Source organism: Sciurus vulgaris (genome assembly GCF_902686455.1).
Source record: "Sciurus vulgaris genome assembly, chromosome: 7".
NCBI classification, from domain to species: domain Eukaryota; kingdom Metazoa; phylum Chordata; class Mammalia; order Rodentia; family Sciuridae; genus Sciurus; species Sciurus vulgaris.
The window spans coordinates 123,619,231-123,638,950 of NC_136467.1; the positions used below are offsets into that span (position 1 = coordinate 123,619,231).

General features: G+C 41.1%; 1 protein-coding gene and 1 long non-coding RNA gene across 2 annotated transcripts in view; one reads left to right on the top strand and one right to left on the bottom strand.

Moving 5' to 3' along the window:
- The window catches only part of KIFC1 (kinesin family member C1), a 54,893-nt gene that overhangs the window by 18,677 nt on the left and 16,496 nt on the right, over window positions 1–19,720 (bottom strand). The window contains exon 2 of the mRNA XM_079147222.1: window positions 12,992–13,065. Coding sequence (XP_079003348.1) covers window positions 12,992–13,065 — 74 coding nt within the window. The remainder of the gene's footprint in view (window positions 1–12,991; window positions 13,066–19,720) is intronic.
- Window positions 1–19,720, top strand: part of LOC306665610 — a 42,060-nt gene that overhangs the window by 1,751 nt on the left and 20,589 nt on the right. The window contains exon 2 of the long non-coding RNA XR_013765086.1: window positions 15,308–15,368. This is a non-coding gene — a long non-coding RNA (uncharacterized lncRNA). The remainder of the gene's footprint in view (window positions 1–15,307; window positions 15,369–19,720) is intronic.

The following is a 19,720-nucleotide window of genomic DNA, read 5'->3' on the forward strand; positions in this document are numbered from 1 at the left end:
ATTCACTTGTTTGGTTTATTTATATGACCAGCATCCCAGGGAGCAACTGGGCTGGTGTAGATGCAAAAAGTACCTTTCTACAGATAACATTAGCTTTCCCTAGTTCCCAGCATACATGAAACAAAGTCAGTGTCCTTCTAGTTCATCTAGGCATTCCTGACTCAGGCCTGCTCTCTTTGTTTCCTCGACCTGGTTAGGTTTTTGGGAACTAGAATGGCATTCCAGGGATATGGTGTCTATTTTCCTTCTCTTAAGGATGATATACCATGTCAAATGATTGACCTCAACTACCACCTAGGTTTGTGAAAGTATGATTTATGATGTTCTCACAATAATGCCATCATCTAACAATACATTTCTTAAAACATATTCCCATTGTTAAGTGACACAATTGTAATCTTCTGAATATTATCTTGCCAAGTTAGATTCCAAATCTAGAGTTTCCTTTATTGTGGGTTGTGTTAGTCAGCTTTTCATCACTGTGACCAAAATACCTGATATGAACAATGTAGAGGAGAAAAGATTAATTTTAGCCCAGTTTCAGAGGTTTTAGTCCTTGTTTAGCCAGCTCCATTGCTTTGGGCCTGACGTAAAGCAGAATATCAAGACAGAAGGGCATGGTAAAGGAAAGCTTCTCAGCTCATGGCAGCCAGGAAACAGAGAGAGGGTGGAAACGGGGCCAGGGACAAGAAATAGTCCCCATGGGCATGGCCCCAATGACCTACAGTTTTCTGTCACCTCCCAGTAGTCCATTTAGCTATCCATGGATTAATCCACAGATGAGGTTGGAGTCCTCTTGATCTAGTCATTTCCTAAAAACCCTACCTTTGACATTGCTGCTTTGGGGACCAAGCCTTCAACACATGAGCTTTTGGAGGATATTCTAGATCCAAACCATAACATGGGTCATATAATTTAAAAAAAAAAAAAAAGTTATTTGTCTTATTCTGTTTGTGCTGCTATAACAAAAGACCTGATGGTGGGTAATTTATAACCAACAGAAACTTGTTTCTCATAGATTTAGATTATGAGACTGAGAAGTCCAAGATCAAGACACTGACAGGTACAGTGTCTATTGAGGGATCTTATATTTCCTTCCTAGATGACATCTTGTTGCTGCATCCTCCAGAAAGCATGAAAGCTGTGTCCTTATATGGCAGAAGACAAAAGGGCAAAACAGATGGTTTTGGGGGGGGGGGGTTTTATTTATTTGTTTGTATGGCAGTGCTGGATTAAGCCCAGGGCCTCACACATGCTAGGCAAGCGCTATGCCACTGAGTCACCCTCCAACTGGTCCCCTTCCCCAAATACGTTTGAAGAAAAAAAGGTGCATTTGGAGTGCTGGGAATTTGAGTCAGTGGTAAAGAGCTTATCTAGCATGCACAAGGCCCTGGATTCGATCCTTAGCACTGAAAACATAATCAAAATGCAGTGTCTTTTGCTGTTTTCAAATTTTATGAAATATGATTATAATACTAGGTATGATTTGTGTGTGTGGGGGGTGCTGGGGATTGAAACCAGGGTCTTACACAAACCAGGCAAGCTACATCCCCAGCCCTAAGAAGTATTTTTAAAATGCTTCCCTAAAACCAAGGAGTAAATCTCCAGACCAATGATATCAGTTGAGATGACCAATGATATCAATTGGGGACACAAAGGTCAGATGGGGGACATTGGAAAATTCCCTTTGTATTTCCTTACCAAAAAAGGCTAATAGAGATTTCTTAGTCCATGTATTACTTATTTCCCTAGGGATTTTCCAGTTCTCTGAAAGATAAGAGAGCTCCTAGCATTAACTCCAAACAGATGGCTGCAGTCTTTTGCCATCTCACCCTTCCTCTCCCTGTTCTCCCAGACTACCCAAATGCAACTAAAGGAACAGAGTGAAATAGGAGGGGAAGCAAGTTGGGCTGAAAAAGTTTGTGTGACGTCAGACTTGAAGGCACTTTCAGAGGTCAGGTGTCATCTGTATTTCATGTCAAATTGCTGCAGAAATGTTATTTCTAACCACATGCAGGTAGCACAAAATTCCATTACTCCAACAGGACTAGTCATTTGAAGGTCCTGGAGAGTCTCATGATGGAAGAATTCAAATCCAGACTTGGAAATAGCTGGTCATTTACGGGGGCTAGGGGTTGAATTAGAAAAAAAAAAGAAATAACTATTTTATAATTTATCACTTCTCTGATGGAAAATAGAAGATTTTAAGTTAAAAAGGGGGTCTGTGCACACACTCCTTTGTTAGTCAGCTTTGCATTGCTGTTAACAACTTGGAGGAGGAAGTCTGTTTTGGCTCATTGTTTCAGAGGTCTCAGTTCACAGTCAGCCAGTTCCCCTGTTCTGAACCTGAACAAGGCAGAACATGATGGCTGAAGGGTGTGGTGGAGAAAGTTGCTCAATTTATGGCATCCCAGAAGCAGAGAGTGGGGGAGAGGAGAGGAAGGAACCAGGGAGAAGATAAACTATTCCAGGGCATGCCCCCAATGACCTCTTCCAGCTATTTCCCACCTTCTAGTAGTCCATTCAGCTATCAAGGGGTTAATTCAAGTAGACTAATCCACTGATGAGTTCAGAGCTCTCATGATCCAACCATTGCCTAAAAGCCCACTTCTGAACCTTGGTACTTTGGGGACCATGCTTTCAACACATGAGCTTTTGGAGGACATTCAGATCCAAACCATAACACATCCCTTCTCCCAGATCCCTGCCTTCAGACATGAAGATCTCCCTCTACTGTCCCCAGTCCCAGTTGTCAGGGAGACATTACTCAGCACCACCACACCCTCCATCTGTGTGGACATGGCTCTCAGAAGAAGGTTTTGCATAAGGTTCATTATCACTCCAAAAACCAATATCAATCTCAAATATCCAGGAAAGAGATGTCCTTTAAAGGGAGTCTAGTGAACCATTTTCCTTTCTGTGGTCACCGCTGCTCAGGAAAAATTAGTCATAAAATGGGGAAAGTGACTATGCTTAATAACATCTTCATTTTTATGCAACATGCAAATTCAATGTAAGAACCACTTATTATATGCCAACTGGCTGGAACCAGGGCTCTGTGAAGGTAGCACACTGTGCTAGATGCTGGGAATTCAGCAGTGAACAGGAAATACATGAGGCCGCCCCTTTGTAAAGCCTGTCTCATGAGGGGTATAGTAAGAAGACCAGCAATGACAGAAACTGAAAGAGACTGTTAGTTAGCTCCCCATCACTGTGGCAAATACCTGAGATAAACAACTTAAAAGAAGGAAAAGTTCATTTTGGCTCACAGTTTCAGAGGTGTCAGTCCATGGTTGCTTAGCCCTGTTGCGTTGGCCTGTGGCAGCACAGTACATCACGGTGAGAGCACTGGAAGAGGAAGTTTGTTCACCTCATGGTGGTGGGTAAGTGAAAGAGAGAATGACTGGGGGTCCCAATATCTCCTTCAAGGGCATACCCCCAACAACCTAAGTTCCTTCCACTAGGTACCACATCCTAAAAGTTCAGCTATCTCCCAATACTTCCAGAGGCTGTCAACAAAGCCTTTAGCATATGAACCTTTGGGGGATATTTAAGAACCCCCAAGCTATAAGAGAGATCATGTATGTGAAATTATTAGCACAGTTCATTCAATCATGTATATCTCTGAATGACAGTAAAGTGTGATAGACCAGAACCAGACTCATCAAGTGTACAGAACTGGAAGGGGCTAGAGCACAAGACAATTTAGGGAGATGGAATGGAGAGATGGGCAGGAGCAGGCAAACCAAGAAGGCTTTACCTGGGGATAGGAGCAAAAGGTGGTAGAGGACCAGGCATGGTGGTACATTCCTATTGTCCCAGCCAGTTGGGAGGTTGAAGTAGGAAGATTGCTTGAGCCCAGGAGTTCTAAGCCAGCCAGGGCAACATAGTGAAACACTGGCTAAAAAAATAAAAATAAAAATTTAAAAGTTAATAAAGTAAGTCACCTATAAAACTGTCAGTAGGCTCGGGCCCCTACATCCAGGTTAGGGAAGGTTGAAGCTTTACAGGGACAAAGACTATGCAAGAGTCAATGTTCCTCTTCACAGGCACTGAGCAGTTACATTACTTGGGAGCAGTCTGCCAGCATATGCCAGTGGAGATGCCCATTCAGCAAAGTTTCCTACTGGGCCACTTCAGATGTTGTTGACCTGCTTGGTGTCCCAGAGTTACTTCTGGCTCAATCACTGAACCTTGGGCCCATCTTATACTGGGGTGATATTAATGAAAACCACAGCAGTATTGACTTTGGGAGAAGCTTCTGGCCCTACTCACCACCCCCACTTTACTTCTCTAATTTCATTCTTTTCCTTCTCTCTCTTTTTTTTTTTAAATTTGTTCTTTTTAGATATATGTGACAGAGGATGCAATTGTGGCTCAGTGGTTGAGAGCTTGCCTAGCATGTGTGAGGCACTATGTTTGATCCTCAGCATCACATAAAAATAAATAAAATAAAGGTATTGTGTCCATCTACAACTGAAAAAATTTTAAATAGATATACATGATAATAGAATGTATTTTGACACATTTATAGGTACATGGAGTATAACTTCCCATTCTTTTTTTTTTTATTTGTAGATGGACACAATGTTTTTATTTTATTTATTTATATGGTACTGAGGATTGAACTCAGGGTCCCACACATGGGAGGCAAGCACTCAACCACTGAGCTACAATCCCAGCCCCACTTCCCATTCTTGTGGTTTTATATGAGGTGGAATTATATCTGTCATGTATTCATATATGAACATTCTTCTTTTTTTTGTTTTTAACCCAGGGTCTTCCACATGGTAGGTAAGTGCTCTACCACTAAGCTACATCCCCAAACACTTTTTACTTTGAGATAGGGTCTTAGTAAATTGCCCAGACTGGCCTTGAACTTTCAATCCTCCTGCCTCAACCTCTTGAGTAGCTGGGATTACAGCTGTGCATCAACCTTGCCTGGTTCAATTTTTTTCTTCATTAATAACCCTGAATTTTGGGCTGGGGAGATAGCTCAGTTGGTAGAGTGCTTGCCTTCCAAGCACAAGGCCCTGGGTTCGATCCCCAGCACCAAAATAATAATAATAATAATAATAATAATAATAACCCTGAATTTTTAGCAAGACATATAGCCACACCCACATTTAAAAAAAATAACCTCCATTTCCAGTCTCCCTTGACACTAGGTATGGCAGTGATTAGGGTTCTGGCCCATAGAACACAAACAGAAGTCATTTATCTATTTCAGGAGGGCTCTTGAAGGCAGGTGTACCCCCTTCCTGTGTTCTGTGCACATGCAGTTGTCAAACATGAGGTGGGAGCCATTTGTTGAGTTTGGAAGAGTGACAACCTAGAAACATCTTGCCTCCCTAATGATCTTAGAGGTGCCACACCAGATGTGGGCAGATCACCTCAGATTTCCTGACCTTTCCTGAAATTCACTTCTCTCTTGTGTAAGCCATTGTTATTTTGGATTCTCTGTCACATGGCTGCTGAACCAATCCTATGAGATGTAGGCAGTAATTAGCACACATTGAGGGGGTACAGGATTCCAGCCACTGTACTGGTTTGTAGCTGATGCTGCCAGTAGTCTCTGGTACCTCTCAGAACCTTTAGTTCAGGACATGTTGACAAAGGAGTTCCCAACTCACCACCTTAGCCCCTGGGGATCAGTTTTCAGCCAGTGGGTGAATCAATAAAAAGCCTTGCTTCAACTCCTCATCCTATGCAGTTCTCTATGATCCTTTACATCCCGACTTATGCAGCAAGGTGTCCCCATTCACTGTCTGTGTTTGCCCATTCCCTCCTCATTCCCACTGGACTTCTGTTCCCAACACTCACCTAAAACTGGACTTGTAAAGGTTGCCTCTCCATCTGCATGTCAATGAAGCCAGTTGCAGTTGGAAGCCTCCTACTAGACTTCTCAGCAAGAACATTGCTGATCACACCTTTGTTCTTGAAGCCTTCAATAATTTACCTCTATGATACCCCTCGAGTCTTTTTTCAGGCTCTTTTCCTCCCCCTGTCCTTTGAGCAGCTCTGATTTCTGTCTTAGTGAAGACAGTGGTCTTCTCTCTAGATGATTTTGTCCAATCTTCTGCTTTTTATGGTCTCTATATGTTTATGATTCCAATCAGACTTCCAGATTTCTCTTCTGAGCTCTAACACTATGTTCAGATTTCTTTTAGGCACCCATTCTTGCTGTGCCTCAGCACAGTACCACCCATAGACCTGAGTGGTCTGGGCCACTGCCCCTGATTAGGCTCCAGGGAGCCCTGCACTTTGGATTATCTTCCTTGACATTTCCTAAGTAAACCTACCAAGCTTGGGATCAGCCTAGGCCAATATAGGATTCACTCCCATGGGGTGATCATGGGGTTCTGTAACCCCACAGAATTACTCTGGTCCTGTTGGCCAGAGTAGTATTTTGTTCACAGATCATACATTATTGGGCTCCTGGTAATGTTTAGATATTTGATTGTCCCCCAAAAGCTCATATGTGAGACAATGCAAGAACATTCAGAGGTGAAACGATTGGGTTATGAGAGCCTTAACCCAATTGGTGAATTAATGGGGATTAACTGAGTGGTAACTAAAGGCTAGTCAGGTGTGGCTGGAGAAGGTGGGTCCTTGGGGTGTGCCTTCAGGGTATATATTTGGTGAGCTGAGTTAGACTCTCTGCTTTCTGATCATCATATGAGCTGCTTCCCTCCACCATACTCTTCTACCATGATTTACTGCCTCATCTGGAACCCTGAGGAATAGAGCCGGCTGTCTGTGGACTGAGACCTCTAACACTGTGAGCCCCCCCAAAAAGGTTTCCTCCTCTAAAATTGTTCCTGTCAATCTTTTAGTCACAGTAGTGATAAAGATGACTAAAACAGCTACTAAGTGGTGTACTTTGACCTTGGACTTGAGCTCTGTGTGTAGGTCCTTGCATTGACTGCCCGCTCCCAACTCTGTGTGCATCTCTGCTACGTTAGGATGGCAGGTGGTTGCAGGTGTCCTTCACCCTATGTGCCCCCTACTATTGGCATCATCACTCCGTAGGCTCTGCTAGCACCCAGGAAAGTCACCACAAGTGCCCCAAGTCTCTGTGCTACATGGTAGGCTGTACTCTGGGATGACTGCCAGTCTCCTCTCAGAACTGTCAGGATAATTGTTCCACAACCCCACATCCTCTTCCCATTAATGTCCTTTCTTCCCTTCAATTGATATGGTGACTCCAAGCTCTCAGAGCTTGGTTAGTCTTTAGCTATATAGGTCAAGGGCTGGACATTCCTGGTATAAATGAGGCTGTTCTTACTCCACTTACCAGCCCAGCCCATCTCCTATCTACCCTACTGGTGGTGTGTGAAAGGCAGGATACCACCATCAGTGAAACTGGTCATATTCTAGGAATGCAGTGATTATGACCTATAAGCTCCAGAGAATAAATGGCAGAAATGGGTCATTCTGATCTCGCTGATAAGCAGATGATGACCCATAATGGGGGTTGGGAGGGGGGCAAGAATGGAGGAAGGAGGGACTGTAGAGAGGGAAAAGAGGGGTGGGAGGGGTGGGGGGAAGGAAAAAGTAACAGAATGAATCAAACACCATTACCCTATGTGAATGTATGATGACGCAAATGGTATGCTGTTACTCCATGTACAAACAGAGAAACAACATGTATCCCATTTGTTTACAATAAAAATAGACTTAAAAATATAATGCACATAAAAAAAGAAAATTAATTTTCAAATAGTAACAATTTTAAAATGCAGCAATAAGTTTTCCTTAAAGTCTTGTATAAACTTTTTTGTTTTATTATATATTCATATTATATCTATATTTTATCTACTTTTTGAAGATAAAAATGATACTGGACTGTGATTTTTGTGGGCTCTACTTCAGGGATTGCTTATAGTTCACTTCAATGACAGAGTGGAAGCAATTTCCTGTTAGCAGAATGATTAAAAAAAAAAAAAAAAAGAAAAAAGAAATGGGTCATTCTATGGATACATTATCAAATTCCTAATAACAAACTTAACATGACCAGAAAATGAATCATCCCTTACATTTTCCTGCATAACCTCCATAAGACTCACAATTGTGGTCAATATCAGTGAAGCTCTGTGATAGCTGTTGAGAGTGAATAGAGGCCAAGATCCATAATATGATGCAGTATCATGAGTAATGACATATTAACATTAAGTAAATGGTATTAGAGAACTGCAAAGACAAGAAATTTATGTGATTTCACACAAATAAATTCCAAAGAGCCACGACATTGTGAATGATGACATCATTGCTGTCTGTTTCTTTTGGTGGAAGGTATGAAATTATCCAAGAGTGGCATAGTTGACAATAAAGAAAATGAAGCAATGGTCCTTGAACCAGAATGGGAAGAGATGCTACCTACAACTACAAAGAATCCTCATGTGCCTTAATTAAATAATTAAAAATACATAAGTACATCTTTTTACCCATTAATCTAAATTTTTTTCAATACATCACCACACTTCACATGGGCCTTGACCTTCTACAAAACTGCTCTTTTGGTGCCTGTCTTTCAGTGATCAGCTTTGCCACCCAGTTTCTCAAGCCAGAAATTTAACATTCCCCCTCCAACTACACTTTCTCCTCCACCACTGGTCTCATATCTAATCCATTTCCAAGTCCTGCAGGTTCTACCTGCTAAGCATCCTTTCCCATCTCTGACCTCTCTACATCTCTAAGGCTGCACCTTCACATAGGTTTCTCTTTCCTCTCACCTGCACAGCTACAGTAGCATCCTGTTTCCCCTCATTCTCTCCTAATTCTTGCCAAAACTATTCTTCATTTTGCAGCCAGTGCAGCCTCTCAAAACTGCATATAATGCCAGGTGTGGTGGCTCTTGCCTGTAATCCCAGCAGCTCCAGAGGGTGAGACAGGAAGATCATGAGTTCAAAGCCAGCCTCAGCAAAAGCGAGGCCCTAAGCAACTCAGTGAGACCCTGGCTCTAAATAAAATACAAAATAGAGCTGGGGATGTGGCTCAGTGGTTAAGTGTCCCTGAGTTTAATCCCTAGTACCCAAAAAAACAAAACAAAAAAAGAAAACTGCATATAGCATGACATCTGTCCCTGGAGTAAGAGCAGTGCCTCTTAAGTGTAAAGTCCAAACTTCTTAACATGGCTTAAAAGAGAAAACTAAAGCAATAGCATTGTTCTAAGGGCCTAGGGTGTAGCTCAATGGTACAGTGCTTGCCAGCAGGTGTAAGGCATTGGGTTCGATCCTCAGTACCATAATGTACTGACTCCATCTACAACTAAAAAAAAAAAAAAATTTTTTTTAAAGAGCATTGTTCCATGTTTGGGCTCCAGGGGTAAAACTTCTAACATTTACTGTATTTATCCTACATCTTTCTGTGTCACCATAAGGGTGTCAAGAATGTCCTACCTGTTGTCAATAAAATCAACAATGTCTAAAAAAAAGAAGAGGAAAATACCAGTTTATTATGAGGCCATGTTCTAAATTTATAGTCTTGATTTCTAGTTGTGATGATAAAGCCTGGCTACATTGGCAAATTTGAAATAATTGATTATCTGAAAGCTGGGGAAATTGTGAACTTCACAGGTATTAGGGAGTGATCAACCCCAGATCTAACGTGCAACTCAAAGACCTAGAAAAATGGCAGAATAATCTACTCCTATCCTGTCAGTTTCATTTCATTTTACTGACAGCCTCAACGGTATCCTGGACCACAAAGAAACAAGACAAAAAACTCAGAGAAAGGAAAATCTCAGGATTTTTTTTTTTCCTCTAGGGAGGTGATACATTACACACAAATAAAATACACTGATGGATAAAAAAATAAATTTTAAAAAGTAGTCTGTGACACCATATCACTACTTTTTGTTTTGTCTTTAAAAAATAGCACAACTTAGGGGAAAATGTAGTAAATTCACTGATGCCTTATTTATTTTATTAATACAAATTTTTAAACCACCATTAAATTTCACAGATACCCTCATAATTTCTCTAAACAATGTGCTGGAAGTATTTGAAATAATTGAATCATATAATAACAGGTCTTCACAAATTTACCAGCCCTAGGAGAATTCTTATTTCTTCCCCTTGGATACCAACATCTTGAGAGCAGTGAGTGCAATCCAAGAAAAAAATGCATTCACTTTGCAAACTGTATTTAGCTTGTTGAGGTTTTCTAAATCTAGCAAGTGATCCCTTTGCTAATTAAAAACAGACTTCCACTTTTCAAAGAAAAATTCATATATCTGATCTTATATTTTCTTTTAAAAGAAGGCGTTAGCCAGGCCTGTAATTCCAACAACTTCGGAGGCAGGGGAGGATTGCAAGTTTGAGACCAGTCTGGAAAACTTAGTGAGACCCCAGCTCAAAATAAAAAGGGCTGGGATGTAGCTCAGTGGTCAAGTGCCCCTGGGTTCAATCCTCAGTAGCACACACACACAAAAAAAAACGCCTTCCAATTTCTTTGACTATGGTTTAGCCAGTCCGCTATGATAATATGTACCTACATGGCCAGACTTCTGCAGGACAAGTCTTCTCACAGCAAAATTCAGCCACAGAAGCTTTTTTCAAATTCCTCCAAAAATGCCACATTCTCTCTCACACCCAGGCCTTCATGCTTAAGTTAAAAAAAAAAAAAAAAATGTTTTCAGCCAGGCATGGTGGCGCTTAGTGGCTCAGGAGGCTGAGGCAGGAGGGTCTCAAGGCCAAAGCCAGCCTCAGCAAAAGCGAGGAGCTAAGCGACTCAGTGAGACCCTGCGTCTAAATAAAATACAAAAATAGAGCCTGGGATGTGGATCAGTGGTTGAGTGCCCCTGAGTTCAATCCCTGGTACCAAAAAAAAGAAGTTCTTCCATCTCTTTCTTTTTTGAAATTATAAAATACTTAAATAGAAAACTATAGAATAGCTACAAGGAATGTCTGAGCCTTCACCCTCTTATCCAACTGTAAAAGGAAAAAAGCAAACTCTTTTTCTCTTACTATGCTCCCACATGACACAGAACACTGTGACCAGTGGGTTCCCCACACACTGAGGTGTTCTCCAGTGGATGCCAACTAATTCAGTTTAGTTGGTCTCCAGGTAGATAGTGTCAGCTTCCACAGGTTAAGAGTCCCACAAGACTGCCCCCCTCCACTTCTGATGCCAATCCGAAGTTCCTGTTGTCACCTGTGCTTCTGACCAACTGGCTATAAATCAGGGTTCCCACAATCCTCCTCCTTGGGTTCAACAATTTGCTAAGGCAGCTCATAGAACTAAGGACACCATTTTACTCGGTTTAGTATAAAGGATATTTTACAAGATATGGATGAACCATCAAATGGAAGAGGTGTGTTAGGGGGAGGTTATGAGGCTGAAGAGGTTCCCAGCCTTCATGTCCTCTCTGGTCATGCCACCTTCCAGCATATCCACGTGTTCACAACCAGGACGCTTGTCACTTCTTCCCCCAACCCTCAAAGGAGACAGAGTTTCACTATGTTGCCCAGGCTGGCCTTGAACTCCTTGACTCAAGTGATCTTCCTGCCTCAACCTCCTAAGTAGGTGGGACTACAGGTGCACACCCAATCATTGCATTTTCAATGTGTTTCAAACTGGATTTATTTACAAGCTAACACACTGAAGTTTAATTTTGTGTTCAAATTATATTTGTCTGTTCCCTCTTCCTTTACAAGCACTTTAAAGACTTTTGGCTATACCCAAAGGTTTTCATTTCCATATGAAACAAATACAGAGAACTGAGCAATAATTTTCTGTAGAAGTTTGGGTGCAAATATTCAAATTTCACATTCTCTTGACACTGTAAAGTCATCACAGAGAAATGAAACAAGACTTCTTTTACCTGGTGAATGGGTTCCAATAAAAATCCAAAAAAAGCTTTGCAAGCATTGGAACTTTTTCTTGAACTTAGCTGAGTTTAGGAGAATTTATTTATTTTGAATAGATGATACAGTTGCATGGTTCAAAATTTAAAAGATGCAGCTGGGAGTGGTGGTGCATGCCTGTAGTCCAGTAACTTGGTAGGCTGAGGTGGGAGGATCACTTGAGTGCACAAGTTCAAGGCTAGCCTGGGTGTCATAACAAGACCCAGCCTCAAAAAAAAAAAAAAAAAAAAAAAAAAAAATTAAAAGATGCCAAAGGGTATATGTAAAAAGTTTCCCCACCACTTCATCCCTATTCACGTACTTCCTTTCCCTGGAGGCAACTGATTTTATCAGTTCCTTCTAAACTTTATTTAAATGTGAAGATATTCTAAGTTTCCTTCTGCAACCCGCTTGCTTTTTTCAACCAACTTTATATTTCTGAGACCTATATTTTGAAATATGTAGATCCAGATGGCTCATTTTGTTCCATAACAGTGCTGTCCAATAGAACTTTATGCACTGATGGAAATGTTCTTTATCTGCTTTGTCTACTATGGTACACACTAGCCACACGTGGCTGCTGAGCACGTGAAATGCAGCTAATGTGATTCAGCAACTGAATTTAAAATTTAAAACATAGAATTAATTTTAATTAATTTAAATTTAATTAGATTTTAGTTTAAATAGCTACATGTAGCTTATGGTACCATATTGGACAGTGCAGTTCTATAATATTCAATTATATAAATATACCACAAATAATGTATCTATTTTTGTGTTTATGGATAATAAAAATAATTTCCAGGCAGGAAGATCTCAAGTTCAAGGCCAGCCTCAGCAATTTGGCAAGGCCCTGTCTCAAAATTTAAAAAAGGGCTGGGGATGTGGCTTAGGGGTGTAATACTCCTAAGTTCAATCTTCAGTACCATCAAAAAAAAAACCACTGATGAGGTCAGAGCCCTCATGATGCAATTGCTTCCTCAAATCCACACCTCTGAACATTGCTACATTGGGGAACATGCCTTCACTACTTGAGACTTCAGAGACATTCCATATCCAACCCATAACAATGCCATATGTGGTATTTACTATGCTGTGCCTTTCATTTTAATTTATAATTTTTGCAATATCAATATATTCACCTGGGTCTGGCGATGAAGCTCAGTGGTAGAACCCTGGCTTAGCATGTGAGAAGCCCTGGGTTTGATCCTCAGCACTGGGAGAAAAAAAAATGCACACGTATACACACACATATTTCAAAAGGTGCCAAAAGATAATCAGGATTCTTCAAAAACTTAAATGTAAAATGACCATATGACTGACAAAGATTCTCTTCTGATCGAACTCTAACCAGGCTCCTGTGATCCCTTTCTCTGCTAGGCCTCAACCTTGGAAAATAAATACGAACAAAATTTCTAACATAGAAACTGTTCCTTTGTTTGTTTAGGGTGGTGCTGGGGATTGAACCCAGGCTGCCTGACAAATGCTAGGCAAGTGTCCTACCACTGAGCCACATCCCCAGGGTGCCCTCCCCATCTCTCCCTTTCCCCCCACCCTCAACTGTTTCCAACAGTTCAAAGACACAGCCCTACAATTAGTCCCCCTTACAGTGCCTGGCTGATAAAACTCAAGGCTACAAAACAGTTTACTATTGTCCAGCCAACATCTAAAGATAGGGCCCCAGGCATTTAGCCTCTGTGGGAGGTAGGAGCATAACATTCCTAAGGGTTAACAAACCCAGATAGGTTTGTTGTTATAAAATAGTTTGAAAGTATACTTCCATTTCCCTTTTATGGAGAGTTGTATTTTTTGGTCTTTTTTTTTTGTTTTGTTTCCTTTTTTCTTTTCTTTAACATTGGTTATAACTCTGGGTCAGGGGAATAACAGTCTCATGAAGTGTGTTTCTGTTATTGAAAACAATTTGTGTAAATCAGCAAGCTTCCCTTCCTTGGCTCCATCTATGGGCTAATTTCTATTCATCCTTCAGTTCTCATTTAAACTTCACAAACTCAGAAAGATCTTTCTGTCTCTTGCCCTGGCTTCAGTGTCCCTGTTCCTCAGGCTCATGGCACATTGTATTTTCACTGCCCTACTCTGCATTTCATTAGTGTCTTACTACACGTCAGTATTCTTTGTTGGAAGGCAGGGACCTAAATTTTGTTCCCCACTACCCTAGTGTTCACCACGTTGATGGCACAAAGTTGTTCATCAATAAAAATGTGTTGACTGAGTGAATGAGTGAAAGGAATGCCCTCAAAATAGAACATAAATCAAGTTATCCCTCCATAGGGTCAAACATAGCTCCCTGTGAAAGCCTCCTGCTTCAGAACAAGGGAGAAAACAAGAAGCAAGGCAGGCCGCAGCCCCACTGCAGAGCAGAGGCTTGAGCAAGGAAGTGGATGAGTGGTCCTGATCCCTTTGTGCAGGAGCCTGGTATAAAAACGGAGATGTACCACCCAAGGGACCCCATCATCACGGGAGGCCAGTGACGTCAAGGGGTTTCAGCAGCACAGCTGAACGCTGAGAGAGTCTGAGACACTCATCATGCCGCCTGAGTGTCAACGGTGATGAGGGTCAGGAGCACCACAGCAGAGCTTTCTGAGGATTTCCTTCACAGAGAGGAGGACTGGGAAAGGGCTAGAATTCTCTTAGTAGTGCAGGTTCCCCGACTGCCCCAAATATCAGCTTAAGTGTTTTTGTTTGTTTCGTACTCTACAATCAAATTGTATCCCAGCCTGAGGATTAGATTATATTTTTAAAACTCCCAAATCCAGGCTGGGGGTGTAGGTCAGTGGTAGAGTGCTTTCCTAGCATGGGAGAGGCCCTGAGTTCTATCCCCAGCACCGCAAACAAAACCAAAACTCCCAAATCCACTCCAGGCCAGATGACTCAATGGCTTCTGCAGGTCACTATGACCTCGCCTCTCTAACTCATGCCCAGCAACCACCTCATTTAGACTATAGCTCAATACTAGGCAGTGCCTGCACTCACTGGACAGACAGGATATCCTATACTCTAGATTTTGTCAGCCTCTGTGACTTTGGCTAATATCGACCCCTAAGTGTGAGACTGCACTCCTCTGCCACCAGATCATACCACCCTCCACGTTAGAATCATCATTGGGAAGGCCTGGAAAGGCAAACTAGACCCTTTCTCCCAGTCAGTTCATCCTGATGTATGTTGTACCAACTTCAATGATTTCTTCAATCTTCTGGATATTTTTGAAGGTACTTTCCAAGTTAGGGCCCAGTGATGCCTGTCTTACTCTAACCTCTCAGTCAATCCCAAACAAGAAGGAAAAGGGGTAGGCTTCTTTTACTTACACACACACACACACACACACACACACACACACACACACACACCCACCCCAGAGCTGGGGGATTGAAACCAGGGCCTCACACATACAGTTGCTCTACCACTAAGCCACACCTACAATCTTCTTTTACTGCTTTCAGGTTCCTGGCTCTAGTGGCCCCTTCAGCAGACAAGGGTTCCTCTTGGAAACAATCCTTTGAGGTAAGTGTTATTAACCTCATGGACAGATGGGAAATCAGAGATGAGAGAGTCAATTACCTCCTCCTTTGGGAGAAACTTGATTCTAGATCTCATCTTGATTATGTTAAAAGGGAGCTAATGAATGCAGAAAATTGTTTCTCTCTCACAGAGTTAAGTTTTCAAATCTATTGTCTTTGTGCAAACCCTTATTTTGAATTTCAATAGACACATATTAGTTTTTACTTCTTTATATTCCTTCTAAAAGAAATTGAATATTCTCAGAGACAGATTGATGCTACCATCAAATAAGGAGGACCTTATCACTTGCTCAGGGCGAAATAGAAAATATCCTCTCCATACATTTTCCACCCCAACTGCCTGCTTCAGTCAGACTTCCCCTACTCCAAAGTCTGGAGAATTTTTATCCAGTTTTTAAGTGTGTACAGGTACACACTTAAGAGTGGGTACATATGTGTATGTATGAGAATATTAAGAAAAATGAACTCAATTATTCTTCCAAAACTGTATGTATACATAATGAGTCTTTGGCTTTTATAATTACAAAGTTAATAATTGACTCATTTATAATTGATATCTGGTGTCATTCCTTTCTTTAGACAATAAAGTCTAAAGAATAAAACAGACTTCTTGGTTTTTTTTTGTTTTTTTTTTTTTTTTGGTGATGTGTAAGGGAGGAGTTACAGGAAATAGAGATTAAAATTTTTTTTTTTTTCAGGGCTGAGGACCGCCCTCAGGGCCTTGAGCGTGCTAGGAAAGCACTCTGCCGCTGAGCTAAATCCCCAACCCCTAATATTTTTAAAATAGGGGCTGAGGTTGTGGCTCAGTGGTAGAGCTCTTGCCTAGCATGTGTGGGGCACTGGGTTCAGTCCTCAGCACCACATATAAATAAACAAACAAAATAAAGATATTGTGTCCTCTACTACTAAAAAAAAATTTTTTAATGAATAAAATAAAGGTCCATCAACATCTAAAAAAAATTTTTTTTTAAAATTTAAAAATATTCTTTTTTGAGCTGGGCATGGTGGCACATGCCTATAAGTCAAGAGATTTGAAAGGACATCCTAGCAACTCAGGAGGCTGAGGCAGGAGGATCACAAGTTTGAGGCCAGCCTGAATAACTTAGAGAGACCCTGTCTTAAAATAAAAAATAAGCAGGGCTGGAGTTGTAGCTCAGTGGTAGAGGGCTTGCCTAGCATGTGTGAGGCACTGGGTTCAGTTCTCAGCACTGCTTATAAATAAACAAAATAAAGGTCCATTGACAACTAAAAAAAAAAAAAAAACCTAAATATTAAAAAAATAAAAAATAAAAAGGGCTGGAAATGCAGCTCAGGGGGTAAAGAATTCCTGGGTTCAATTTCCAGTATCAAAACAAAACTTCTCTCTCTAGGACCTAGATCAGTGGCAGAAGGAATGGAAGAGGGGACATGGTGAGCCACTGAGCCAGCTATTTTGCCAGCTCCACATTGGACTTTGAATCATAACACTGGTTGGAACCACCTGCCAATGCAGGAAAATAAAACCAAGCTATTTTTGAGTGTCAGTGATATGCTAGGCAATATGTGATGTACTTTTATATACATCACCTCATTTTCCTTAAGGCAATCCTTGAAGGTAGGCTCACTTTTTAGGGATGAGGGAGCACAGGCTGAGAGAGGTTGAATAACTTCTCCAGGGCCACACAGTATGACAGAGGTAGGATTCCAACCCTTGTTCTTGACTGCTAACCTCACCGTCCTTTCCCTACCTTCAGATTTCTTTAGGAAAAAAAAATGTGTTAGCACTATATGGAGAAGACTCTATAAAATATTTTCCTTCCTTACAGGAACTAATTTTTAAGACAAGAATAAAATGAGTTTATCCAACCTGACTTTAAACAAGAGGCGCCAGACTTGAACCCCCGCCAAAAAAAGTCAATGAAATCTGGTCCCTGCTTGTCGTCATGTGCTGGGTTGGGTCAGAATCCACCTGATCTGGAGGTGTGGTTTGGGGCATTTCTCTTTCCTTCAGCTTTTGAAGGGTATAATTATGACTAGAGGAAAAAAATGCCTATAGTTTGTACTTTTCAAAGATTTTTAAAAATTCAAAAATGCATATTTTCTTCCAGACCACACATACTTTTGTCTGGTTCTTTTTAGGCACAGTCTAAATGTCACCAGAACGTCCTGGTTTGTAGTTTTGATTATCTATTGCTGTGTAACAAATGGCTCCAAAATGTTGCATATTAAAGTGGCAACCATTTTATACTTTCTCACAAAACAGTAGGTCAGGAATTCCAGCAGGACCTGGCTAGCTTCTGATCCACTTGGTATCTGATGTAGGGAACACCATGAGGGCTTTAAAAAAAAAAAAAAAAAAAAAAAAAAAAATTGGTGCATAATAATTATACAGAATAGTGAGTTTCGTTGTGGCATATTTTTACATGCACATAATTTGATCAATTCCATTCTCCAGTACCTCCCCTTGCCCTCCCCTCCTCCCTCCCCCGACCCCCTTTGTCTACCCTACTGGTCTCGTTTCTATTTTCTTGAGATCCCCCTTTTTCCTTTTTTCTCTCTAGCTTCCACATATGAGAGAAAACATATGATCCTTAACCAGGTGCAGTGGCTCAGGCCTATAATCCTGGTGACTTGGGAGGCTGAGGCAGGAGGATCGAAAGTTTAAGGCAAACCTCAGCAACTTAGCAAGACCCTGTCTGAAATAAAAAGAACTGGGGATGTAGTTCAGTGGTAAAGCACGCCTGGGTTCAATCTCCAGTACTGCAAACAACAACAACAAAACCTTGATTTTTTTTGAGTCACTTATTTTGCTTAGCATATTGCTTTCCAGTTCCATCCATTTTCCTGCAAATGGCATTATTTTGATTTTCTTTATGGTTCAATAAGATTTCATTGTAGGGGCTGGGGAGATAGCTCAGTTGGTAGAGTGCTTGCCTTGTAAGCCCAAGGCCCTGGGTTCAATCCCCAGCACCAAAAAAAAAAAAAAAAGATTTCATCGTGTGCTGGGTGGATTAATTGGCTCACACCTGTAATCCCAGTGACTGGAGGCTGAGGCAGGAAGATCATGAGTTCAAACACAGCCTCAGCAATTTAACAAGGCCCTGAGCAACTCAGAGAGACCCTGTCTCTAGTAAAATCTAAAAAAGGGTTGGAGATGTGACTGGGTGGTTAAGTGCCCCTGTGTTCAATCCCTGGTACCAAAAAAAAAAAAAAAAAAAAAAAAAAAAATTCATTGTGTACACATACCACATTTTCTTTATCCATTCATTTGTTCACAGATACCTAGGTCAGCTATTGTGAATTGTGCTGCTATGAATGTGGGTATACATGCATCTCTATAGTGTGCTGACTTTTAATCCTTTAGGATAAATAACAGAGTGGAATAGCTAGTCATATGGTGGTTCCATTCCTAGTCTTTTGAGGGAACTCCTAACTAATTTCCATAGTGGCTGTACTAATTTCCAATTCCACCAACAGTGTATAAGAGTCCCTTTCTCACCCTGAACTCCCCAACCCCCATATCCTTGCAAGCATTTACTATTGTTGTTATCCTTGATGACTGCTTTTCTAATTGAATGTTAGAATTACAGTGTTTTTGTTTGTTTTGTTTTGTTTTGTTTTGTATTGATACTGGGGGTTGAACCCAGGGGCGCTTAACCACTGAGCCACATCCCCAGCCCTTTTAACATTTTATTTAGAGATAGGGTCTCACTGAGTTGCTTAGGGCCTCACTAAATTGCTGAGGCTGGCTTTGATTCTCCTGCCTCAGCCTCCGGAGGTGCTGGGATTACAGGCCTGTACCACTGTGCCAGCCTTCAGTGTGGTTTTGATTTGTATTTCTCAGATGACTAAAGATGTTGAACATTTTTTCATATATTTGTTGGCCTTTGTATTTCTTTTGAGAAGTGTCCGTTGAGTTTATTTGCCCATTTAGTGATTGGGTTGTTATTATTTTTTCATTTTAACATGAAGGCTTTTTAACTCAAATGTCTACAGCCTCAGTTTGGAGGGCTCGAATGGTTTGCGGATGACTGGCACTACTCATCTGGGTCACATGGAGTCCTCAGTCAGACAGGAATGGAGATAAAAGTAGGTACCAGTGATCTGTTATTTTTGTAAAATGTCCTATAAAATGATGTGACTTTTTGTTCTTCAGTTTCTTCATTGGAATTTTTTATTAAAGTATAACATGTATACCCAAGGCAAACATATCATAAGTATACAACTTGATTTTTTTCCCCCACAAGTGAACACAGCCTTGTAATTACCACGGAGATGAAGAAACAGAGCTGGATGCAGGGCACTCACCTGTAATCCCAGCAATTTGGGAGGGTGAGGCCAGAGGATCATGTTTAA